Below are 26,258 nucleotides of genomic sequence, written 5' to 3'. Positions count from 1 at the left end.
AATTCAGCACACCTAAAAAGCATCTTACAACACCTCACCCTAAAAAGCTCAGACTTAATAGTAAGCTTTGACATCACTTCACTATTCACAAATGTACCACTAATAGAAACCCTCAATCTACTGAAGTCACACTTCCCCCTGATATATTTGAACTATTCAAATTCACAATACATGCAGGACATACTACATACACATACACAATACATACTACACAGAAACCCATATAAATCAGAGAGATTGTTCTTAGAGGCGACAGAAGCCCTAAAACACACTCCAAATCTCAACAAATATGGCTGTATTAACTTGCCGAAGATCTGGGAGACAGTCATATTAAGAAAAAACTAGCACTTTTCTAGGACTCTAGTAATATATGATAGCGGGTTTTTTTTTTTTTTTTTTTTTTTTTCCAGATAGAGGGCGCCAAAATCAGGACTCTAGTCTTTGTGTTGCTGCTACAATTTTGTTTAAGTACACCATGTTGTTTTAGTCTCGCGTATTGTGACAAACAGTGTTTTTGTGCTCTGAAGATGTTGGGTTGGTTATAATACCAGCGAATTATCAGCATCAAGTTAATAAATTAATTATTTACTTAGTTTCTGTGTTCTATTATACCGTTAAAATAATAAACAACATGTTCGACGAACACATAAGTCTGTCCACATGTTTAAAGTACTCAGGATATGTAAACTAAATTTAAGGCCACCTATCAGAAACATGACAGGCACAGGTGAATAATGTTCTATGTGAAATATCTATATGGAATTAAATTTTTGCAAAATAAACAAAATAAATTATTTTCTTTAAAATGCAATTCATTAGTTTTCCATTTTAGGAACATAAGATACAACTGATTTGTAGTAACTAAAATATGAGACAGACTTGCAAGTTACAATCTGCTGGAAAACTGCATCTATGGAAGTACCTTCTTGTCATTGCTATAGAAGGACTGGTGTTGTGTTCCCAGTGAAGTTGAATTTCTTTTAGAAACTCTAAACCTGCAAATTGGGATCAGAGAAGCCAGCACTGATGTCATCATTTAGAACCATTGGTATTTGATAATTTTTTTTTTCAACACACTGCAGCACCATCACTCGTATAAGGTAGAAGAACAAAGTGAAGGAAATCTGTATCTTCAACTGATTGTTTTCAACTATGTTGAAAACAGTTTGTTTATTAGGCAAAAGACATTCAGCAGTACAATTACAACAAAACAGTACGGTTGGTGGCAATAAAAGCTGAAATAATTGCTTAAAGTCCTAAAGTCAGGATTTGCTGGAAAACTTAGTGGGCTGAATTAAGAACTAAGTGGGTTGAATGTATGCCATCCAAATTCTTGGGATTTTTATGCCACCATTAATGTTAAGATTAGGATGGTTAATCAAAATTTCACAGGCTTCTTAACAACGATGTTGACATAAAAATCCCAAGAATTTGGATGGCACACATTTAGTCCAATTAGTTCTTCAAGTTTTCCAGCAAACCCTGACTTTAGGACTAAGCAATTATTTCAGCTTTTATCAGCCACCATCCATACTGTTTTAATTTATATGTATACTGATATGAGTAACTTTGTGTGAACACCTTGCTCTCTAACCACTGCAGTAGTAAGTTTATTTTTTTTTTTTTCACCAGAAGTCAGGCCAAGAGTTTTAATGGTTCAATGATCAATGTAACTTTAGCATACCATGTAGATTGTCACTGTCATATCCCCACATGCCCCCGAGGATACAGAGGTCTGACATATGTCAGTTTGCAGGCCAAAGTTAACCCTGTGAGAATGGCTAGTTCCCAGCAGAGTGGCAACAGCATTGAACAATTGGTCCCCATCCAACTACTAACCATGCTCAGACTTGCTTAACTTGCACAAGCCATTAGTACCAGAGACTCTACCAACTGACCAACCTTTGCTGGCACCATGGGTTGTAGTGCAGCTTGTTTCTTTGTATATATATATGTATATACTCCAGATGATGACCTTAATGTGAAGGTCGAAACATTGAGTTTTTATTTTGGTTTATATTATACTGAAGTTTTACTCTAACACGGTAGTTATTTCCATAATTTCGCCAGCCTGGTTGGCTGAGTGGTTAGTATATCTGCTCTACAGCCAAAAGGCTGCGGGTTCAAATCCTGCTGTGGGCATGGATGTTTGCGATTGTCTGTGAAAATACTAGTAGTGGTGGTCGACGTTAGATGGCATTAGTGTAGATGAAGAAGGTAGTTGTGGTTGGTAGAGATGGAGAGTTGTAGAGTGGGCGCCCTCCCTCGATGAGTCTTTGGACTCCCTGGAGGTGTTATGTAATCAAATAAAAATAAAATAAAAATAATTTTCATGATGAATTCTGATCACCATGCAACCATTAAGGAAAGGGATTCTTATATTAAGAAGCCTTTGCATGGGGAATCTCTCTATTTTGATGGTTATATATAACCTGAATCCTGGATGGTTCTCCCAACCATAACAGGTGTTATGTGGTTCCTCTAAAAGGAGAAATTTTCTAAGTTTGTCTCTCAAAGCTTTACCAGTAGCATAGCTAAGTTTTTGGTACCCTTGACAAATTTGTAGCTGTCATGCATTTTTTTTAGTGTGAAAATTTTGTTAATTGTCAAAATATCCTGTCCCCAGCACACCCTTAGCAACTTCTCCCAATGCCATAGCATAGGTAAAGCAGTACTTTCCAATTATCTAACATATTATGATACAAAATATGCTATAAAATAGCTTCCTTCTCTTTATGGTCGAGTGTACCTTCATCCACATGGTGGATAAAGAAGTAAATCTTGTCATCTCCTACCCTCTCTTAAATATCATGATTACAGCTCTGGGGTCCTCACACAATGATTCTGAGGGTCCTAATTCTTAATTGGGACCACTGTCAAACTAAAAAAATTACAATGCATTAAGTAACCTTTCAGTTGAGTGACTGAAAGTGAAAGAAAAAAAGGTAGATAAATCAGTGCAAGGCACTACTAGCAAAACGAAAAGGAAGGTTCAGATATGGCCTTATAAAGGCAATCCTACACTAGCAGGAATAAATTTTTCCCTCATAGCACCAGCATTAGTAAACAATGTTAGAAAAATATAACAATTTGGGAAAATGAATAAAACTACAAGCAATACCAGTGCAAGTCACCATACTTGAAAATAATCAGACAACAAATCTTAACTCACACAAAATGAGGTGACACCAACTAGTCACTTCATAGTGAAGCAGTACCAGACACTAATATAAGCAGTCAAGCAGGAAAAATTGAGTTACTTCCATCACCTGATTTAGTAGTACATGCTGCAAGTTTACTTACCTGGGAAAATTTACCAGTTTCACATAGAACACCATGTATGTGTGTCGTGCATGCATATTCTTCACTTTATATTTCCTTCATGACTTCTCTGAATGGCAGTAATGTTTATTGGGATTGGTGGGAGGGCAATAGAGAATATCTCCATTCATTGTTTGGGTAAAACACGAAACAGACTGCTATAATGCAGTATGCTTTTTCTTGTTCTCTGGGCCTGGCTCCCACTCACGAGACCTCAATAAAGGTCGAAACCGGTATGGATAGTGGCCCTTCCCTTAATGCATAGCAGTATACATGTCTGCAAGGAGATGTGCTTTGCATTATGGGAGATACTGAGACAAGGAGTTGGGAGCTTGATCCACCTTTGCTGCGAGTTTCCCGGTGTTGTACTACCTTACCTCAGTCCTGAAGATATTTTCAGGCACAAACTTTGTTTGCTGACACTTTGATAAAGGATTAAACTAGATTTATTATATTCTTGTTCTAATCTTTGTCCCTGTGCTCATGCATCAATTATATACAGTTAATTCACTGAACCCCCCCCCCCTCAATTATCTAAAATTTTATGCTACTAAATAGCTTCCTTCTCTTTATGGTCCAATGTATTTGAACTATTAGGAAAGAATAAAAACAATTCATATTTCTGCTTTTCATTTTTGTTATACTTGGGTTTTACTAGTAATTGTGTTATAATTATTATTATTATTATTATTATTATTATTATTATTATTCTTAAACAAGACCTCATGGAGTCAAAGACTCATCTAGGAGGTCCTTTTATCTCACACACACATCTCATCATACCGTGTCTTAAACACATTCAAACTCCTTGCAGACACTACACTCTCAGGCAAGGCATTCCAATCACTCACAACTCTGCACGAAAAAAAACCTGCCTACTCACACCCTCTTTATACAGTTTCCAGGGATGACCTCTGGTTCTCCCATGATCTCCCACTATTCTCTGTAGAACTTCTCCACCATTGACCCTATAACAACCCCTTACCAACTTGTAGGTCTCTATCATATCTCCCCTCTTCCTTCTCTCCACTAGACTCTGCAAATTACATCTTTTCAATCTTTCCTCATACTCGACATTCCAGAGGTTAGAAACTACCTTAGTCAGTCGCCTTTGGACCCTTTCCAACATCTCTTCGTCCTTCTGAAAACCAGGTGACCAAATCTGGGTACAACAATAGTCTATGTGTGGCCTAATCAAAGCCTTATACAATGGAACAAGAATCTCCCTACTTCTACACGTCAGTGTCCCCCGCATCATTCCCAGAAGTCTTTGTGTTGTCTTCACAATTTTGGCAAAGTGTCCCCTAAATTTTAGATCCTTATCCACTATCACCCCCAGATCTCTTATTTCCTCTACTTCCAACAATATATTCTCACCAAGCATAAATTCTGCATCCCATCTTTGTTTTCCAAATTTTAAAACCTTACATTTTGCAACATTGAACTCACATCCCTATTTGCTTGCCCAATCACTCAATTTATTCAAGTCTTCTTGCAAGGCCACAACATCTTCACTACTCTTTAAGGTTCGTCCCAACTTTGCATCATCTGCAAACAACTGAATATCTCCATCCAAATCTTCGCCAATATCATTAATATACAAGTTAAATAGTAATGGCCCTAAAACAGATCCCTGAGGCACTCCACTAGTGACTTTCCTTTTCCTGGATATTGCACCCCCATACACAACTTGTTGATACCTATCAGATAGCCAGTCTCCAATCCAATGCACTAATCTAATATCCAACCCCATCTGCTCTAGTTTGACTGTCAACTTATCATGAGGTACTCTATCAAAAGCTTTTGCGAAATCCAAGTATATCACTGTATCCTTCTCCTCTGTCCAAGGAAGCAGTCACTTTATTGTAATAAGTAAGTAGATTACTAAAACATGACCTCCCTTTAGCAAATCTATGCTGTCCATCAAAGATTATACCATTGTTGTCAACCCAACTCTAGATCCTAGTTCTCACAAGCTTCTCCAACAACTTAACCACAACACCTGACACACAGATAGGCCTATAGTTTGTTGCTTGAGATCGATCACCTCCTTTATGAAGTGGCACAATCTTGCCCTCCTTCCACTCTTTAGGAACTTGACCAAGTGCAAGACTCGTATTAAAAAAATATGTCAAGGCAGGTGTCAACTCTCTGGCACATTCCTTCAGAATATGCGGTGATATATTATCAAGTCCCACAGCCTTATTTACATCTAGTTTACTCAACTCTCAACTTATAGCAGTCTGTTTCATGTTTTACCCAAACAATGAATGGAGATATTATCTATTGCCCTCCCACCAATCCCAATAAACATTACTGCCATTCAGAGAAGTCATGAAGGAAATATAAAGAGAAAAATATGCATGCATGATACACATACATGGTGTTCTATGTGAAACTGGTAAATTTCAGCAGGTAAGTAAACTTGCAGCATGTACTACTAAATCAGGTGATGGAAGTAACTCAATTTTTCCCGCTTGACAACTTATTATGTGTAAAACTTAATGAAATTTACAGGAAGAAATTAGGCTGTTTACACAGATGAAGGTAGATTTACCTGTTTCACTTTGTATTATATATCTTATATTGTATTCATTTTTCTTGGATGTATCTCTTGATGCTGTTGTTTTCTTTTATATTATGTTTTATGTTATGTATTTTGTGATGCTATAAGTTTTTTTTTTTTTTTTCTGTTTTCTTATGTGCAGTTTTGTTGTTTGCTTAGTGTGGCATCACATGGCTAAAATCAATGGATGAGGCATCGTTCACATGACTGCTGAACAGATCACGCAATTTTCTGGAATTCTTAGTTACTGAAGAAATGCCAGTCCCCCCCCCACAACTTGTACAGGCCATATGTGCAGTCAGGGTAATTACTTCCATCAGGAAACTCATCTTCCAAGTTTACTCTTATGCGCATAAAAGTGTTTCACATCAAAAGCCTGCTGACCAGTTGTTGCTACTGCTGTTTTGAAATTACAGTCAAAACAACTAATGCTATGAGACCAGTATTTAATGTTTGCAAATTGCATGTGTTTTTCTGGCCAGTTTGCCTGTTTGGCAGGAGGATATAATCCTTTTTTTAATCCTTTACCTAAGCATAATAACCATACACAATATTTCACATGGAAAGTTTATATGTAAAGTATTTTGCAACTAATCTACTTGGACAATCAAACCTCTACTTAAAAGCTTTCCAAATACAAACAATTTGTATTTACAACATTGCATGGACTAATAAAGTGCAACTCTTAATTTTATGAGTGCAGAATCCTATGAATATTTTATGGCTGAAGTTCACTGATATTTTACAAAGCATAATGGAAAATATTTAGCAGTAATTCCTTTCTCTTTCTATGTCATGCTGAATATTCTTCAATAACTGAACACATTCTATACATTAATAACATGCTCATATTTCAAGGGTAATAAAATATAGAACAGTACACATAAATGCATCATTCTGTTTTTTAGTTTTTTTAAATCCCTGAAATATAGAACACAAACGGAGATAAAGTAATTGTGAAAGTGCTAAAAGTGACAAAAAATTCAATTGTTTCAACAGAAACTAAACCAGGCATAATTAAGCAATCTGAAAATGACGAATCACTTGCTTAAACTCTTTCTGATAATTGACATTTATAATGTCAATTATCATAATGTTGTTGGAGAAGCTTGTGACAACTAGGATCCAGAATTGGGTTGACAACAATGGTATTATCTTTGATGGACAGCATGGATTTGCTAAAGGGAGGTCATGTTTTAGTAATGCAGTCTCCAATCCAATGCACTAATCTAATGGATATTAGATTAGTGCATTGGATTGGAGACTGGCTATCTGATAGGTATCAACAAGTTATGCATGGGGGGGGGGGGGTTATCCAGGAAAAGGAAAGTCACTAGTGGAGTGCCTCAGAGGTCTGTTTTAGGGCCATTACTGTTTAACTTGTATATTAATGATATTGTCTGCACTGTTAGCATAGTCGCTTTGCAACCATATGCCTAGGGAAGAAGTGTCCTAGGTTGGATTCCCATCGGAGACATGAGGAGCTGAAGTAACTTCCTCAGCCAAAGCCAAGTTAGCCGGTCTTGGGTGTGGACAGCAGGATTTTTTCTGCCAGTTTATCTGGGGTTTTTCATCCCCAAGCAGACAAACCGGACCCGTGAACACACACAGGCTATAGTCATAAAACTACAGCAAGGAATGCAATGGGAAACCACCACCTTGCATCACTATCTCCCTAGTAATCAGCTGCAACCCTCTCAAGCGAGGAAGCCACAGGATCAGATCAGATTAATGATACTGGTGAAGATTTGGATGGAGATATTCAGATGATGCACAGTTGAGACGAATCATGAAGAGTAGAGAAGATGTTGTGGCCTTACAAGAAGACTTGAATGAATTGAGTGATTGGGCACAGAAATGGGGGATGTGAGTTCAATTTTGCAAAATGTAAGGTTTAAATGTAAGGATACAGAATTTATAGTTGGTGAGGATATATTGTTGGAGGTGGAGGAAATAAGAAATCTTGGGGTGATAGTAGATAAGGATCTGAAATTTATAGGACACATAGCCAAAATTGTGAAGACAACACAAAGGCTTCTGGGAATGATGCGGAGGACACTGACTTGTAGAAGTAGGGAAATTCTTGTTCCATTGTATAAGGCTTTGATTAGGCCACACATGGACTATTGTGCCCAGATTTGGTCACCTGGTTTTCAGAAGGACAAAGAGATGTTGGAAAGGGTCCAAAGGTGACTGATCAAGGTAGTTTCTAACCTCTGGAATGTTGAGGATGAGGAAAGATTGAGAAGATGTAATTTGCAGAGCCTGGTGGACAGGAGGAAGAGGGGAGATATGATAGAGACCTACATGTTAGTAAGGGGTTGTTATAGGATCAGTGCTGGAGAAATTCTACAGAAAATGGTGGGAAAACCAGAGGTCATCCCTGGAAACTGTATAAAGAGGGTGTGAGTAGGGGAGTGAGAAGCAGGTTTTTTCGTGCATAGTTGTAAATAATTGGAATGCCTTGCCTGAGAGTGTGGTGTCTGCAAGGAGTTTGAGTGTGTTTAAGACAGGGTATGATGATCTGTGTGTGCAATAAAAGGACCTCCCAGAAGAGTTTGACTCCATGAAGTCTTGGGATAATAATAGTAATAATAATAAATGTATCAGGAGATATAGTAGACCTGATCTGTATTCAAAGTACAGCACTACTATTAAGTTGCAAATTACCACCAATAAACCTACAAAAAACAGAATTCGCAGCCCTTAATAAACTCAAATCAGATAAAAACATAGTCATAATAAAAGGTAATGCAACAGCTATTTTGAACTCAGAAGATTACAACAACAAAATGAAAAGCTTCCTTTAAGATTTCTATACAGCATTAGACAGAGACCCTACTTGGCGAACTCACAACAAAACTAATGAAGTTTATTTTTCACTTGGTTAGACTATAATAAATTTAGTTTAATCCTTTATCCAAGTGTATGCAAACAAAGTTTGCACCTGAAAATATCTTCAGGACTGAAGTAAGGTAGTGCAGCACCAGGAAATTCAGAGCAAAGGTGGACCAAGCTCTCATTACTCCTTGTCTCAGTATCTCCCATAATGCAAAGCACATCTCCTTGCAGACATGTATACTGCTATGCATTAAGGGAAGGGCCACTACCCAGACCAGTTTCAACCTTTATTGAGGTCTCGTCAGTGGGAGGCAGACCCAAACGTGGAGATACTAAGGCAGAAGCAATAGGAGAGGTCATATTTATCTATAGGAGTTGCCAACAGGTGTACCATCTTATTATTGAATTACTTTGAATTTAGAGAAAGATGTTGGAAGTTTAGTTTTCACTTGGTTAGACTATAATAAATTTAGTTTAATCCTTTATCCAAGTGTATGCAATGGCATAGCTAGAGCTTTTGCTGCCCTTCTCAAGACACACCAAAAATACTACAAAAAAGTCAAAAAGACATAGCATTTCTGACAATCTAAGGCTTAGTCACCGTCACCGCTGGTAAGACTGGCTGATGTTTTCACCGTAAACTCCCAAACGAACAGCGGTATGATAGACTCTAGACTTAGACCAGGGGTGGGCAACTTGTGCATTTCTCACTTGCCAACCGAAATTTTGGGGAACACATTATTTGTTGTCTTTTAAGTATTGAGTTTTAAGTATTTTAAGTATTTTTACTTGAAAGTCCTACTATCCTGTTGATAGCGTAACAATTTTTTTTTTGCACTTAAGTGTAATTCTAGCTGCCATGTAAAGCCACAAAATTTAAAGATGCAATTTTTAACATCAGCAAAAGAGTCAACAATAATTCTGATTTTTTTTTTATAGAGATCAATCAGACATAAGTTTTTTCAAGTTTTTCCAATATATTGCAGTCCACAATCTCATAATCGTTTCACTTGACTAAAGCACAATAAAATAAAATTAAAGATATAATTGTATTACTTCTTAATCCCTTACGAGTAATACATAAAAATTACAAACAAAATAAATTGTTATTTTACCTACATAATATATTAAACAGAAGTTAATCTTTACCATTTTTAGCAGAAAACATCAAATCAAAACTAGAGAAAGAAAAATAGTGGACATTTTATTTATTTAGCATCAAAAAAACTTCTGCTGCTGCATCACTAATGACAATTAATTTATATCAGGTTTACATTTTGTAGCCTTTAGAAATATGCATGCATGAACTACTAGTTTCATATGTAAGGATACTCCTGTTACAAAACTTAACAAAGTTCATCACCGAGAACATTGATTCACAAGAATATGTAGATACAAAAATTGATATTAATGTTGTTGCAAGGATGTTTAAACAAAAGTTTTGGGAATAGTATTCCAAGTTCTTAATATCCCTTTTCCTGCACTTCTCTCTCTGTTACTCCGGTCTCTAATCGATCCTTTTCAATATTTTCCAAGTCAATTTTGAAAACAAATTTCTGCCTCCAAATTGAGCTACTTTGAAAATCAATCAACTGCATTTCAAAATCTTCAATATTTATCCACGAAAACATCTGCAAGTTTATTTGAAGATGATTTCGTGTCCTGTAGTTTGAGGTTCAAGTCATTTGAATGTTTGCAAACACACACAATGTCATACATTTCTTTATAAGACATTTGTTGATCAGTCAAAAGAGATTTATCTCATCGAGGCATTCAACAAATCGTTTCTCAACAAGACCTCAACTAAGCCAATAAACATTGTTGTACATTATTAGTCCGTTGTACACCGAATCCACTTCATTCGATAGATTCTGAAATTGTCTTTTATTCAAAGCATGTGCAGAAATGTAATTAACAACCTTGGTGTTTGCATCACTTCTTGAAGTTCCTTTAAGCCAGCGTTTGCACATAAATTCCCATGTAGGATGCAATTTATTTATTTATTCGTATGGAGTTTCCTCCCTTTTTCCCCCCCGTCCCTATTGGGGCGAGTTGAGCCCCCTCATGGTGGGTTAAGTATTTATGGCTGTAGATCCGTGTGTGTGTTCACGGGGCCGGTTTGCCTGCTTGCGGGATGAAAAATGCCAGAGAAACTGGCGGAAGAAACCCTACTGCCCGTACCCAAAATCGGCTAACTTGGCTATGCCTGAGGAAGATCCTCAAATTCCTCACGTCTTCGAAAGGAATCGAACCTGGGACACTCCTTTTCCAGACATATGGTTGTGAAGTGCACAGCCACTAGGCTAACGGCATGGACTAGGATGCAAGGAAAACCTATTAGTGGATGATCAACATGTTTTGCAAACAGATTTACAAATTTTGCTTCTCTACCAATTGTGCTGGGCACACCATCTGTTGTGATGGATACCACTTTTGAAATATCAATTTGCCGAACAGATAATTCGTTCCTAACTGCTTTACATGTTTCAACCCCACGTATGCTCAGGTAGTGTTACAAGGTTAATCATTTTTTTGCATAATTCATCATCCTTACAAAATCGAGTAAAGATTGCCAGCCAGCTGATGATATAATGTCTTTGCTCTCATCAACACAAATAGAAAAGAACCTACATGAAACCAAATCTTTTGTTAATTACTCTGCTGTATTCCTTTCCAACTTACATGTTCTATTCCTTAATTGTTTTTCTACTCAAACAATTCTTTAATGCACTGAATAATTTTTACCTTTTCTGAAAGATTGCCAAAAAGGAATGGAGCACATTCTAGCCATGCTTCCCTAATATACTCCCCATCACTGAGTGGTTTTCCACTTTGGGCAATAACTTTTGAAACCTCAAAACTAGCAGCAACTAAATTGGAACTAGGCCTACCTGAAATAAATTTCATCAGAATATTGGACTATTTTTTTTTTATCTTGCTCAGTTCACGAGAAATTAATTCTCTTTGTTCTTGTCTCACTTTTGTTACTTAATTTCTTATGAACAGTTTCAAAATGTCTCTTTACAGAAGAATTATTACAAATAACTGATTCGGGACATAAAATGCATAATGCTTTACTATCTTTCTTAATCATGCCATATTCTTTCAGTCTAGTATTCTTAAATTGTCTAATATCCTTTTAATTTATATGTCTATATTTCTTTGCTAGTGGTTGTGACATTCTGCTCAATCTGTAAAGAGCAGGAAGCAAATAAATAAATATAAGGAAGCAATTAAATAATTGCTTTATTTATACAGCTTTTAACTTTAATGAAAATCGGATTATGGGGTGTAAAAATGTGGACAGAGACATATAGACACTGACAAAAATTATAATTTAGACTCGATCTCATCATAATCACTCTCTGCATATACCAACTAAGTTTAAACAAACCAAAAATTAGTACAATTATAAGCCAACCTACACACACATGCAAACTAATCATGTGCAGACAACACTTCAGAATCCTGAATATTGATAATACATTTCACATGGTAGCTTTAAAAATAACTTATCGTATTTACTGGAATATAACTGGCCCTCGCGTATAACTCGCACCCCTGATTTTACTTTGCAAAAAAAGAAATTGAAAAGTTTCACGTATACCTCGCACAAAAAGAAAAAAGTTTAATCACATTCACATCAGGGCAATGTGAATGTGATTAAAAGTAAGTCGTTTTATTGCATCACTGAATAAGGTACAAAAATTTGCAGTCTGTGTAAAATATTTCTCAACAAATAGTGCAATTAGAGACAGCTGGGATAAAAATGGCACTAACTAATGAATCACATGTCCCGTTCCCACAGAAACTATGCTATTTAGCCTCAAGCAAAACCATATGCTGCACTGGCAAACACTAAAAACTAGATGTGTGGGATGTTGAAAGTTTATTTTTTCACTTGGTTAGAGTATAATAAAATTAGTTTAATCCTTTATCCAAGTGTGAGCAAACAAAGTTTGCGCCTGAAGTATCTTCAGGACTAGGGTAAAGTGATACAACACCAGGGCAACTCGTTGCAAGTTAGGAGTGTTGGTAGCTTTCTCCACCTTTGCAACGAGTTGCCCTGGTGTTGTATCACTTTACCCTAGTCCTGAAGATACTTCAGGCGCAAACTTTGTTTGCTCACACTTGGATAAAGGATTAAACTAATTTTATTATAGATGTGTGGGAGTCTGTCTCCCCAGCTCAAATGCAGAGCAACAATAAAAATCAACAGAAAGTGATTAAAATTCGTAAACGTGTTAAAGCTAAGAAATATATAGTGAATATTGTTATGGCACTTTCATGTATTGAATTTGGTTGAAGAGAATTAGCATTTCAATTCAAAAATTGTCTGCTGACTTTCATCTTTGACTCCCGCCATCTTTTGTTAATACCGCACCAATCACATGCACATATCTTTACAGGCCTAGTACCACAGCTGTCTGTTCATTAGTCATTCGTGAAGGATTGTTCATCAAGTATCTTTATCTCAAGTCTTGTAAATTACTGGTAATTTTTGCTTGAAATAATGGGAAAGCAGATGGTATCATTTGGGTAGGATGCACACAAGGAAACTGCTCTCTAGGCAGGAAATAGTAATTGCAATATATGCGCCGATTTTACGAAAAAACAGGCACGTGCACGAAGGCACTACAACACAGTGACTGAGAATGAAGAGATGAAGCTATTGTTCTCCTAAAAGTCCTGATGGTGCCCTCTAGTGGGCTAAGTAGGTGTTCTTGGCCATTGGACTGAAGGTCTGCTGATGTAAGCCTCCCAAATTTGGGGCAGTCGCATACAACCAAATTTGTTGAGGTTTGGAGAGAGAACACCTACTTAGACTGCTAGAGGGCACCATCAGGACTTTTAGGAGAACAATAGCTTCATCTCTTCATTCTCAGTTACTGTGTTGTAGTGCCTATGTGCACATGCCTTTTTTTGTAAGTTCCTTTTGAAGATGGCAACGTGACATTGCCGAAATATCGGAAATATTTATTAAAGCGTAATTTAATAATGCATAACCAACGTATAAGCCTGTCTACTAGAATTTACAAAAAAAATTGGAAACTTTAGTTTCTGAAAATCCCCACATATATCTCGCAGCACGATTTTTAGCTTTAATTTTGGGGAAAAAAGTGCAAATTATATTCTAGTAAATATGGTATGTTTATGGCAATGTAAAGGAAATTTGCTTTTATATTTAATAAGTTAAGCATATTAAATGACAATAAATATTTCCAATCCATATTTTAATGACTTATGATTTAATAAAATACAAAAACACTTTAGAAAAAGCATACGTTCTTTACGAAACATGAAAAGATATATCAAATGATGGTTAAGGAGTCACATCACGTCTGGATGCGTGACAAATAATGCAACAACTGAACTGGACAAAACTTGTACATCGGTATATCGTGGAGATATAGATGGCTTGGAAATAGGATGTTTGTTTCTAATTTGCTTGTTACTTATTATTACTAAAACAGTTGGTAGGGTTTAATTATTTATTGCATTTTTATTTGGTATCGCTGTACTTAATAAAATTGTATTATATTAAGTTAAAATGTGTCAGCGAAGATGTTTGAAATGTATTTTTTTTATTTAATTATTTTTTAAGATGAGCCCTGGGATGAATGCCCGGAAAAAAGTCGTCGACGTGCCACGTTTTGGCAGGCATGTTAAGGGTTGTCCACCCCTGCTCTAGACTAATCATACATAAATAATATAATAAATATTTTTTCAACGGTTTCAATAACGAGCCAAATGATATAAATGTGTAACAGATTAGAAAAAACTAATGATGAATCAGGCATTTTAGCATTTTTAGGGTAAAAATGAAATCATGTTTGTTAATTTTTATACACTGCATAAACGCATCAAAAGGGTTAAGCAAAAATCCTGATATAACAGAGAAACACAGAGATATTATTATTATTACCAGGGGCCCTAAAATGATGTCGATGGCCTTAGTTATAAGCAAAATTAGAAGAAGGAAAAAAAAATAAAAAAATACGTTTCCGCAAATGTGTACCAAATGTGTGGTGCCTGCTGTTGAGAAGCAGCCACCACAGGATAGTCAATAAACCAATCGCCTTGCCATGGGTTTTATTGGTTTTTTTTTTAAGAATTTGAATTATAGTACGATAGAGAAATGTAACAGTTTTGTTATATTTATATTTTATTTATTTTAGTCCTAAGTATAGTTGTTAAAAACTAATTATTAATTAAGTAATAAAAATTGCTAAGTTAACATAAATAAAAGAATCGTCGACAAATAAAATTGTGTCTCAGGTGAGATCCAAAAAAGTGACGCCCAGGGCTGAACCCCCCCCCCCCCCCCACACACACACACACTACACCACTGAGTGTATGCAAACAAAGTTTGCGCCTGAAAATATCTTCAGGACTGAGGTAAGGTAGTGCAACACCAGGCAACTCCGAGCAAAAGGTGGACCAAGCTCTCATCACTCCTTGTCTCAGTATCTCCCATAATGCAAAGCACATCTCTTTGCGGTCATGTATATTGCTATGCATCAAGGGAAGTGCCACTACCCAGACCAGTTTCGACCTTTACTGAGGTCTCAGCAGTGGGAGGCAGACACAAATGTGGAGATACTGAGGCAAAAGCAATAAGGTGTTGCACTACCTTACTTCAGTCCTGAAGATATTTTCAGGCGCAAACTTTGTTTGCATACACTTGGATAAAGGATTAAACTAAATTTATTATAGTCTAACCAAGTGAAAAATAAACTTCCAACATCTTTCTCTAAATCCAGAGTAATTCAATAATAAGGTGGTACACCTGTTGGCAACTCCTATAGGTAAATATTACCTCTCCTATTGCTTCTGCCTTAGTATCTCCACTTTCGGTTCTGCCCCCCACTGACGAGACCTCAATAAACGTTGAAACCGGTCTGGCTAGTGGCCCCTTCCCTTAATGCATAGCAGTATACATGTCTGCAAGGAGATGTGCTTTGCATTATGGGAGATACTGAGACAAGGATGAGAGCTTGGTTCACCTTTTGCTCGGAGTTGCCTGGTGTTGCACTACCTTACCTCAGTCCTGAAGATATTTTCAGGTGCAAACTTTGTTTGCATACACTTGGATAAAGGATTAAACTAAATTTATTATAGTCTAACCAAGTGAAAAATAAACTTCCAAAATCTTTCTCTAAATCCAGAGTAATTCAATAATAAGGTGGTACACCTGTTGGCAACTTCTATAGGTAAATATGACCTCTCCTATTGCTTTTGCCTTAGTATCTCCACGTTTGGGTCTGCCTCCCACTGACGAGATCTCAATAAAGGTCAAAACTGGTCTAGTGTAGTGGCCCTTCCCTTAATGCATAGCAGTATGCATGTCTGCAAGGAGATGTGCTTTGCATTATGGGAGATACTGAGACAAGGAGTGATGAGAGCTTGGTCCACCTTTGCTCGGAGTTGCCTGGTGTTGTACTACCTTACCTCAATCCTGAAGATATTTTCAGGCACAAACTTCATTTGCATACACTTGGATAAAGGATTAAACTAAATTTATTATAAAATTAATGAACTTCTCAAGAATATATACCAAACTGATCTGAAGAACTAAAAAGTAATTTACAATCAAAATACCCACTTGTGTCTAGAATATATGGAATTCCTAAAATTCATAAAAAACATATACCACTAAGACCGATAGTGGATGGAAGGGACTCTCCAACCTCAAATCTGGCAAACTTTACAAACTTGATTTTATCACATATAGGAAAAACAACATCGTTCATTAAGAACAGCACAGAATTCATAAAAAAAGTAAAAGGTATACACATAGATACTTCAGACATATTAGCGAATTTAGATGTTGTCAGCCTTTTCACAAAGATTTCAAGAAATGAGACAGTAAACATCCTGGAGAATCTCTTTCCACTGGACATTGTACAGCTCTTCAAACATTGCATAAAAACATGTTCTTCCTTTACCAAGACAAACTCTGGGAACAAAAAGAAGGACTAGCAATGGGTTCACCCCCTCTCACCAGCTCTAGCAAACCTCTACATGGAAAATTTTGAAAATAATGCTTTACAAAACTGGCACATAAAACCAAAAATATGGCTCTGCTATGTGGACGATATCTTCATCATTTGGCCAGGAACAGCACTAGAACTGACTGCATTTAAAGACTATCTTAATAACTTGCATCCAAACATAAAATTCACTCTGGAACTAGAAGAAAATAAAAAACTGCCTACTAGACATTCCTTATAGAAATAAATGAAAGAAAAAACAGGTTATCATTCTCCAACTATAGAAAACCAACAAACACAGTAAGATTTCTTCACGCTACTTCACACCACCACCCGAAGCAAAATATAGGCCTAAAAAAACCTTAAGGGATAAAGCATACAACATCTGCAGTACAGAAGATAAGCGGAAAGAAGAAATACAATATTTAACACAGATCCTACAACTAAATGGTTACACAACTAATATTAAGAAAATTTTCAATACAGTACCTACAAAAAACTTAAATAAACAAGACGTCAAGAACGCAGTCACCCTTCCTTATATCAAGAATGTAACAGATAACTTAGCCAAATAACTCTACAAGTATAACATAAAAGTGACTTTCCTGCCACTTAAAAAATATCAAGATCTCTTCATCCTCTGAAACTCCCACATCACCCAATGAAAAAACCAGCTTATAATATTCACTGTTCCTGTGGCATCTGCTACGTAGGCCAGAAAAGGCAAAATCCACATGAGCGAACATCAAAAGGACGTACAAAAGAAGAGAGAACATAAATCTGGCTTAGCATATATCACAGCTTCTACCAGTCATGATGTTCTCTGGTATAGAACAAACATGTCCTATATTGATAAGAATTGTTTCACAAGAAAATCCAAAGAGGCAGCAAATATGATTAAAATTCCTACGCAATGCAACAAATACCAAGGTTTGATCTTAAATCAAGTTTGGTCATCATTTATTAAAAATTTACCCACTTCAGACCTCGGACAGAATTAGAGCGTGAACCACAGAACGCGACAAATAGAATTGTCTCCAACTAACACGCATTAACGGTTGTATGGATCTGTTATTCAGTTTTTTAACGAACTTTTTAATGTTCATAATAACAGCAAATTAACTTGTTTTTCGTAATTTCTTATAGTTTGTGCTTCAAACTGTTAATTCTCTTTACCCTGAAGATGTTTGTCTTATGACTAACGAAACTTGTTGGGTTATTTTTTAGTACTTCTTTAGTTTTTTAAAAACAGTTCCCTAATAAGCATGTGGTCACAAAACTGGAATATTTCTATTTAACTTCTTAACCACAGAAACCTACTCATGAATATAGTTTGGAATTAATTGTATTAAGGTTAGTTCAGGAACGCATTAAAATTTTAAAAATGTATTTTATGAAAATAATAAATTTGTCTTATGAATATTAACTTATAAACTTTGCTTAAATGCATTATGTTCATAAGTTGGGTTTTGCCTATATATTATTATTTTATTATTATTATTATTAAGTGATACCTCCCGGGAGACCAAAGACTCACTGAGGGAGGAAACCTACTCTACAACTGTCTGTCTCCACCACTTAATCCACCAACTACAACAAACCGCAACGACACCAATGCCATCTACCGCCCACCATCCACTAGTATTTTCACAGACAATCACAAGCATCCATGCCCACAGCAGGATTCGAACCAGCAGCCTTTTGGCTGGAGAGTGGATACATTAACCAGGCCAGCTACTGAGACAATCAGTTGTCTCAGTAGGAGGATTAAGGATTAAAATGAGAATATGGTATGTCATTATAATAGACTTAGTAACCAAGCAAAAAACCTGACATGTACAGCTGTCTCTGATCCAGAGTATTTTAATAATATGGTGATACACCATTTTACCACTTGTATATGGAAAATATAACATCTGCATTGATTTAAACTTAGCATCTTTCTGGGTCTGCTCCTACTGAGGAGACCTCAATAAAGGTCAAAACCAGTCTGGGTGGTTACCATAATGCATAGGAATGTACACATATGAAACTGATATGAAGGCAATGCCTATATATGTAAGAATACCAGTTGTGATTATACTTCATATGTCGACTTTTGTTTTTACACTGGAGTAAAATATAAAAATAATATAGAATTTCTTGTTAATTATAGTATACTTAGTAACCAAGCAAAAATTTCTATATCTTATCAAGGTTCTTCATGTCCTAGACTGCATTCAAAACTAGGTCAACCAAAGGGCATCGTTATTATTAACTGAGTTAAGAGACTTAACTTACTAGTATTTACAATGGATGCCATTTTTAGGATACTAAGTATAATCATATACACTTCTTTTTTTCTTTCAAAATAGATGAAATCAATGTATTAAACTTAACTAATATTTAAGGAATTGACAGCGTATACTGGAAATATAGATTAAATAAACTTTAATATACACTTTCCGATATTTCGGCGAACGTCACGTTGCCATCTTCTTGGGAACTTACTAAAAAGACACGTGCACACAATACTAATACAACAAATGAGACTGAGGCTAGGACGCTAGCGTTTTCCTAAAGTCCTGATGGTGTCCCCTGGCAGGCTATATTGGTAGTTCTTGGCCTTTGGGCTGAAGTTCTTTTGATAAAAGTTTCCCAAATTTGGGGCAGTTTCATGCATCCAAATTTGTTGAGGTTTGGCATGTTCCTAAGGGCCGAGGCTGATTCCATGAATAGTCTTTCATACTTGAACTTGCTGCAGTGTATTACTGTGGCTTTCTTCCATCTTATTCTGTGGCAAGTATCCAGAGCATGGTCTGCAAGCCCAGAGTGGCTGTACTGATGAAATCGGATGTAATCCTTGTGTTCTGAGATTCTGATATTTGCTGTCCTGCCTGTTTGGCCAAAGTAGGACAGTTTACAGCTGCAAGGGACCTGGTATACACCAGGTAGGTCTAGGGGAAGTGGTTGGTCTTTGGTGGAGCGGATAAGGGATGCCAGTTTTCTATGTGGTCTGTAACAGGTGGTCAAGTCATGTTTTTTTAAGATTTTATTGATTTTTTCTGAGGTGCCTCTGATGTAGGGAATAGTGATGGATTTAGAGTAATCTTTTTTGTGAAGGGGAGGGGGTGGTGGGTTGTGGATAACTGGGTTAAGTATTTTTTGGATTTTTTGGAGGGGGTAGCCGTTGGCTGAGAAAGTGTCACGGATGTGATTTAGTTCAGTGGTTAGGGCTTGATCATTAGAACAGATTATTTTTGCCCTGTTGAATAATGTTTTAATAACTCCATATTGTTGTGAGGGGGGGTGGTGGGATTGTTGGTGAAAGTATCTGCCTGTATGGGTGGGTTTTCTATAAACTGAGAAAACCAAGGTTCCATCAGGTTGGCGGGTGACTAGTGTGTCTAGGAAGGGGAGGTTATTGTTTTCCTCTTTTTCCAGGGTGAATTTCATTCTAGGGTGTTGGTTGTTCAAGTGTGTTAGGAAGGAGAGGAGTGAATCTGGGCCATGTGGCCAAATAGCGAAAACATCATCAACATAGCGAAGCCATATGGTAGGTTTTTGTGGGGCTGAGTTTAAGGCTTTCTCTTCAAACATCTCCATGAAAAAGTTGGCCAAGGGTGGGGAAAGTGGTGAACCCGTGGCTGTACCCTCTATCTGTTTGTAGAATTTTTCCTGCCAAACAAAATAGCCTGAGTTCATTGTAAACTGAAATAGGGCTGAGATATCGGGAGGAAATTTAGCTTGGATTAGCTCTAAGGTTTCTTTGAGAGGGACATTCGTGAATAGGGAGGAGACATCAAAACTGACCATTATGTCATTGTGTTGGAGTGTAAGGTTTTCTATACTGGCTTTGAAGTGGGCTGAGTTTTTTATGTGTGATGGTGTATTGCCAGTATAGTGTGAGAGCGCTTTGGCTAAATGCTTGGCTAGTTTGTAAGTGGGGGAATCAATGACATCCACTATGGGACGTAATGGCACATTTTCTTTGTGTATTTTTGGGAGCCCATATATGCGGGGGGGGTCTAGAGTTATAGGGTTTTAGTCTGTTGGTAATCTCCACAGGCCAAGAAGTGACCTTCTTAAGGAGCCTATGGAGTTTTCTAATTTGTGAGCTGGTGGGATTGTAATCAGTGGGGAGGTAAGTGGAGCGATCTAATAATAAAGCCTTGAGCTTACCTGTGTAGTCTTTAAGATTGAGTACCACAGTGGCGTTCCCCTTATCCGCTTTGGTGATCACTATTTTTTTGTTTCTCTTCAATTCTTGTAGTGCCTTGTATTCACTAATGGATATGTTGGATTTTGGAGGTTTTGCTTTATTGAGAACACAGGCTACATCCAATCTAATCGTTGGCGATGTGGGTTGGAAGTTGGCGAATCCCGCGTTCAATTTGAATCATTAATTCCTCGGCCGGTAATTTCCTAGGAGCAATGGCGAAGTTGTGACCACGTGACAGAGCATGGATTGCTTCTGGCTTTAAGGTAGCTGAAGATAGGTTAACAACAGTGTTGGTTTGTAGTTTCGACGCCGAGTTCTTTGTTAATTTATCAAACTTGTTGATATGTCGGCTTCGTACTCGTTCAAATTCTTTTTTAGCTGCCGTACACGAGACGTCATGTAGGACCGACCAAAACACTGTTGTTAACCTATCGTCAGCTACCTTAAAGCCAGAAGCAATATAGAAAACCCACCCATACAGGCAGATACATTCACCAACAATCCCCCCCCCCACAACAATATGGAGTTATTAAAACATTATTCAACAGGGCAAAAATAATCTGTTCTAATGATCAAGCCCTAACCACTGAACTAAATCACATCCGTGACACTTTCTCAGCCAACGGCTACCCCCTCCAAAAAATCCAAAAAATACTTAACCCAGTTATCCACAACCCACCACCCCCTCCCCTTCACAAAAAAGATTACTCTAAATCCATCACTATTCCCTACATCAGAGGCACCTCAGAAAAAATCAATAAAATCTTAAAAAAACATGACTTGACCACCTGTTACAGACCACATAGAAAATTGGCATCCCTTATCCGCTCCACCAAAGACCAACCACTTCCCCTAGACCTACCTGGTGTATACCAGGTCCCTTGCAGCTGTAAACTGTCCTACTTTGGCCAAACAGGCAGGACAGCAAATATCAGAATCTCAGAACACAAGGATTACATCCGATTTCACCAGTACAGCCACTCTGGGCTTGCAGACACGCTCTGGATACTTGCCACAGAATAAGATGGAAGAAAGCCACAGTAATACACCGCAGCAAGTTCAAGTATGAAAGACTATTCATGGAATCAGCCTCGGCCCTTAGGAACATGCCAAACCTCAACAAATTTGGGAAACTTTTATCAAAAGAACTTCAGCCCAAAGGCCAAGAACTACCAATATAGCCCGCCAGGGGGCACCATCAGGACTTTAGGAAAACGCTAGTGTCCTAGCCTCAGTCTCATTTGTTGTATTAGTATTGTGTGCACGTGTCTTTTTAGTAAGTTCCCAAGAAGATGGCAACGTGACGTTCGCCGAAATATCGGAAAGTGTATATTAAAGTTTATTTAATCTATATTTCCAGTATACGCTGTCAATTCCTTAAATATTAGTTATTATGTCTAACCAGCGTATAAGCCTCTCAACAAGAATGTATTAAACTGTTATTTAATTAGATTGTCATGTCTGCTTTTCTAGCAATTAACTACAATAATCTATTAATTACTGATCATTTTGGAACATTAGTTTGCTCAATGATCAACTGAGGGTATTCACTATTCTGTTAAATGAATGCTGTTCCAGTCAGATGACATGCTAACCGATTCAAAGCCTGGTTAACTGAGGGCTTCATTATTTGAGGGTTGATAGCTGAGAGATCACTGTGTTATATATGATTTACAGTCACATTGCATCTACACTCTGTGGGGAATGTTTTTTTTTAATTGCTCAAACAAAATGTTAGCATACCTGACTCCCCCAAGTCCTGCCCAATTAGAAATTTCTACCAACTGTAGATTCTTCTGATTCTGAAGAAGCTTATGAAAAGTATCTTTCTGTCGTACTGTAGCATTTAATATGTCCTGAAAAGGAATAATAATTTCACAATAACAGGAAAGATAAATACCAGCAAAATATTTTCTCAAAATATAAAAATGTTGATATATTTAATGAGATGGTGAATATATTACTAATATTAATATATTTGATAGACTGGTTGGCTGAGTGATTAGCATAACTGCTCTCCAACCAATAGGCTGCTGGTTTGAATCCTGCCATGGGCATGGCAGTTTATGATTGTCTTTACGTGGAAGGTGAATTTCACTGCCCGGTGTGAGACCACCATCCCACTAACTGGAGGTCCGAAGTGGCTTGAAAAAGTTCCATGTCTCTAGGGCAGGGTTTCCAGAATATGTAAAAAATACAAAAAATATATAAAATCAATAAAATAGAATAAAATCCTTAGCCTGCCCACAGTATAGATATATGATAGGTTTACAAACAAACTTTTTCTGGGTGAGAGCCAAATAATAAAAATAAATAATATTGTTAACATGCTTCATTAGGCTTTCAGAGTAAATAAGACTATCTTTCTCTTTCACAGATGAATAACCATAACATTTTCTGGGTACTGCAAGTTCCAAGGTTTCTGTTCCAAATTGCGATTTACTTAATATATCTGGAATACAGAAGTATTTAACTTTTTACACTGTAACTATTTATACAGAGTATAGTCATTCATGGTCTTGTTTACCTGTACAATGAAATAGTATTTCATCATTTTACATTCTATCTATTGCAATATGAATAAAGTTGGCATTTTTTCTTTACTCCTAGAGATCGGCTCGATAATTTTTAATCAGTTCAGTTTCTAAAACTGTGATTATTCATGAAACATGAATCAAATATGCTCAACACGCATGGGGTTTTCTCTTTCTCACACATCACATAAAAAAAAGTAGTAACAAATAAATGTGAGTCTACATTTTATTGCATATTCATTTTGGCATCTCCAAGACTGATGCAAAACCAGTACTATCAGAAGAAAGCAATATAACACTGTTTTCCCTGTTACATGACTGTTTTTAACCACTGTAATGAGCCTTGCAATTTGATTGTTTCAATGTGCATGAATAAGGTTGCTTTGTTTTCTTTTCACATCCTAGGCAAACAAGGTCCTTCAAATACGATAGTGTGATCCTTCGGTTCTCTTTCAAGGTATCATGCAATAGGATGACCTGTGTGGATTTTTGGAAATTTCTCTCTCATAATAAGAAATTGAATGCAAATGTTTTCCCAGAGTTCATTTTATAGCCTTCCAAGGATGTATGCAAGTTCTTTCAACAGACGGATGTATAATCGCTATGTTTTCTGGTATATATTTCTACAGACTAACTAGTTTCTCCTACTGGATTCAGGATTTTTTCTGGTTCTGGTGATGGATATATCTAGTTTAAGCCCAGACACATTTGCAAGCAATTAGGCTTGTTGTTGTGGGGTATCTGCAGAAAATGCCCTAAGCTTTCTTCTGGACTTCTTTGGCTGCTGTGCAATCATCATTCCACCATGGCTTAGAAAAAAAATGTGGGAACCAACTGGATGTTTTACGAATTGCAGTTGTGGCTATGCTATAACATAATCTATTATATGCTTCACTACATTGCTGATAGGAGATGAAATGACTGTTGCAGATTCAAAATCTGCTAATGAGGAAAAGGTGAACCAGTAAGCTTGCTCAATTTTCCACCATAATATATGTGATGTAGTACATGGTTGCCCATGTAGAAAAATGGATATCGCAGAAAAGCGATTGTTCCCAAATAAGTTGTCAACAGTTTCCCAAGCCAGATTTTTTTTGCAATTAGAAAAGGTAGGATAAGTAGACAGTTAAGTTGATGGCAGTGAATGTTTGGGTAGGCATATGGAAGAAGAAGGTGTTGCTTCCTGTGTTTAAGAGGGAGAGATTGTTGTCGAGCATATGTTCAGCAAATCTTCTTCTGATGTCTGTTCAGGCACCACCCCCACAGTGTGTTATGTCCATTTAAATCTCCCATTAAAAGTAAACTTAACACCTTCTGAGAGTCCAAAGACATCGAGGGAGGGCACCTACCTACTCTATAACTCTCCGTCTCCACCACTCCACTAACCGTAACTACCTTCATCTACACCAATGCCATCTACTGCTGACCACCACCACCACCACCAATATTTTCACAGACAATCACAAACATCCATGCCCATGGCGGGATTTGAACCCACAGCCTTTTGGCTGGAGAGTGGATACATTAACCAACTAGGCCAGCAAATGCTGCATACTGTTATTATACTTCCAACCAAGAGTGTCATAGTGACTGCTGGTGTTAATCTGAATTTATTAGAAGGGTATGTGGATGCCCACAAGGATGGCAAGCCTTCTGTGGACAGGTCCATCCCATCTTGTGCTTACGAATAATGGTAATACCACAGAAAGATCATCACTTGGCTGCATGTATGTTTCTGCAAGTAGAAGCGTATTCGTTTATATTTCAGCATGAGACCCTTGCTGTCGTCTATGTTTTGTCAGAATCTGTGACTATTTCATTGTAGAAATGTTTCCATTATTTCTTTTTGGTGGTATCATCTGGCTTCCTATGATGAGTGATTTTGTTTTCATTAGTCTTGGACTTTTTTTTTTTTTTTTTTTGGAAACTGTGAACGACCAGTATCCATCATTTCTTCTGGAAAAAATATCCAAGATGTCAAATTCCACTCCTTATAGGGTACTCAGCAATATTAATTGTTTTATCTTCCTGAGGTGAAGCAAAGGAATTCATGCTATCTGTTGATTAGCCATCTAAAGAAGGGTCTGGAGGCATGTCTTTGATCCTCTGTAGTGCATGTTCCATTATTATTATTATTATTTTTTTAATAATAGAATTTTCATTTAATTGGACCTTTTTGGCATATCTTCAAGAGTGAGTTTATAATGATTTCTCTCTTTCATTTGCTAAGAGGAGAAAGGGAGCAAGTCATTCTGGTATGTTGTAGTTTTACATGTATGGAGAAATTTTTCTGATTGTGCTATTGTAGCTGCTTCAATAAAGATAGCTCCTGAATGCAGTTTCTTTACAGCTTTGGAGGTTCCTTCCTACTCTTCTGGACAAAGAATGGGGACAATTTTCCAATTGGACATTCACTGTTGAATAATATTAAGAAAAGTGGTGCATTTATTGCAGCTTCTGATGTTTTTTTGTTTCTTACTTTAGTTTTCTGTTGATAATATGGTTTCTAAACTTGGATGGGGCTTGCTGTTAAAGGCTCCTGATACACAAGAGGATGAAGAAGTGTTCATTCTCAGAAGTTTAGTTCAGCACTTGAGAGCTCCCGACCCACCTATGGGTGCCACTGACTGGCAATCAATGACTGCACTTGGAAGTGGAATGCAGGGTTATCCTAAATGCTAAACAAGCACCACACCAAGCCTTGGGCCCTGTTATCAAAACCCTTGAGCCTTGCTGGCAAGCCTACTAGCCGAATGATACTGGCCATGCACAACCAGGATCACCTGTCTTGCTGAAACAAA

General features: G+C 37.1%; 1 protein-coding gene across 1 annotated transcript in view; it reads right to left on the bottom strand.

Annotated features, from left to right (window-relative positions):
* Positions 1-26,258, bottom strand: part of LOC150103039 (putative pyridoxal-dependent decarboxylase domain-containing protein 2) — a 468,473-nt gene that overhangs the window by 92,391 nt on the left and 349,824 nt on the right. Inside the window, exon 17 of the mRNA XM_090397610.1 lies at positions 22,667-22,779. Coding sequence (XP_090253736.1) covers positions 22,667-22,779 — 113 coding nt within the window. The remainder of the gene's footprint in view (positions 1-22,666; positions 22,780-26,258) is intronic.

The sequence above is a fragment of the Typopeltis vanoorti genome, chromosome 9 (genome assembly GCF_054136105.1).
Source record: "Typopeltis vanoorti isolate ZY-2024b chromosome 9, IOZ_Tvanoo_1.0, whole genome shotgun sequence".
In the NCBI taxonomy this organism is placed as follows: Eukaryota; Metazoa; Arthropoda; class Arachnida; order Uropygi; family Thelyphonidae; genus Typopeltis; species Typopeltis vanoorti.
The sequence above is the reverse complement of the archived record's forward strand: the minus strand, read 5'-3'. Positions and strand labels throughout refer to the sequence as shown.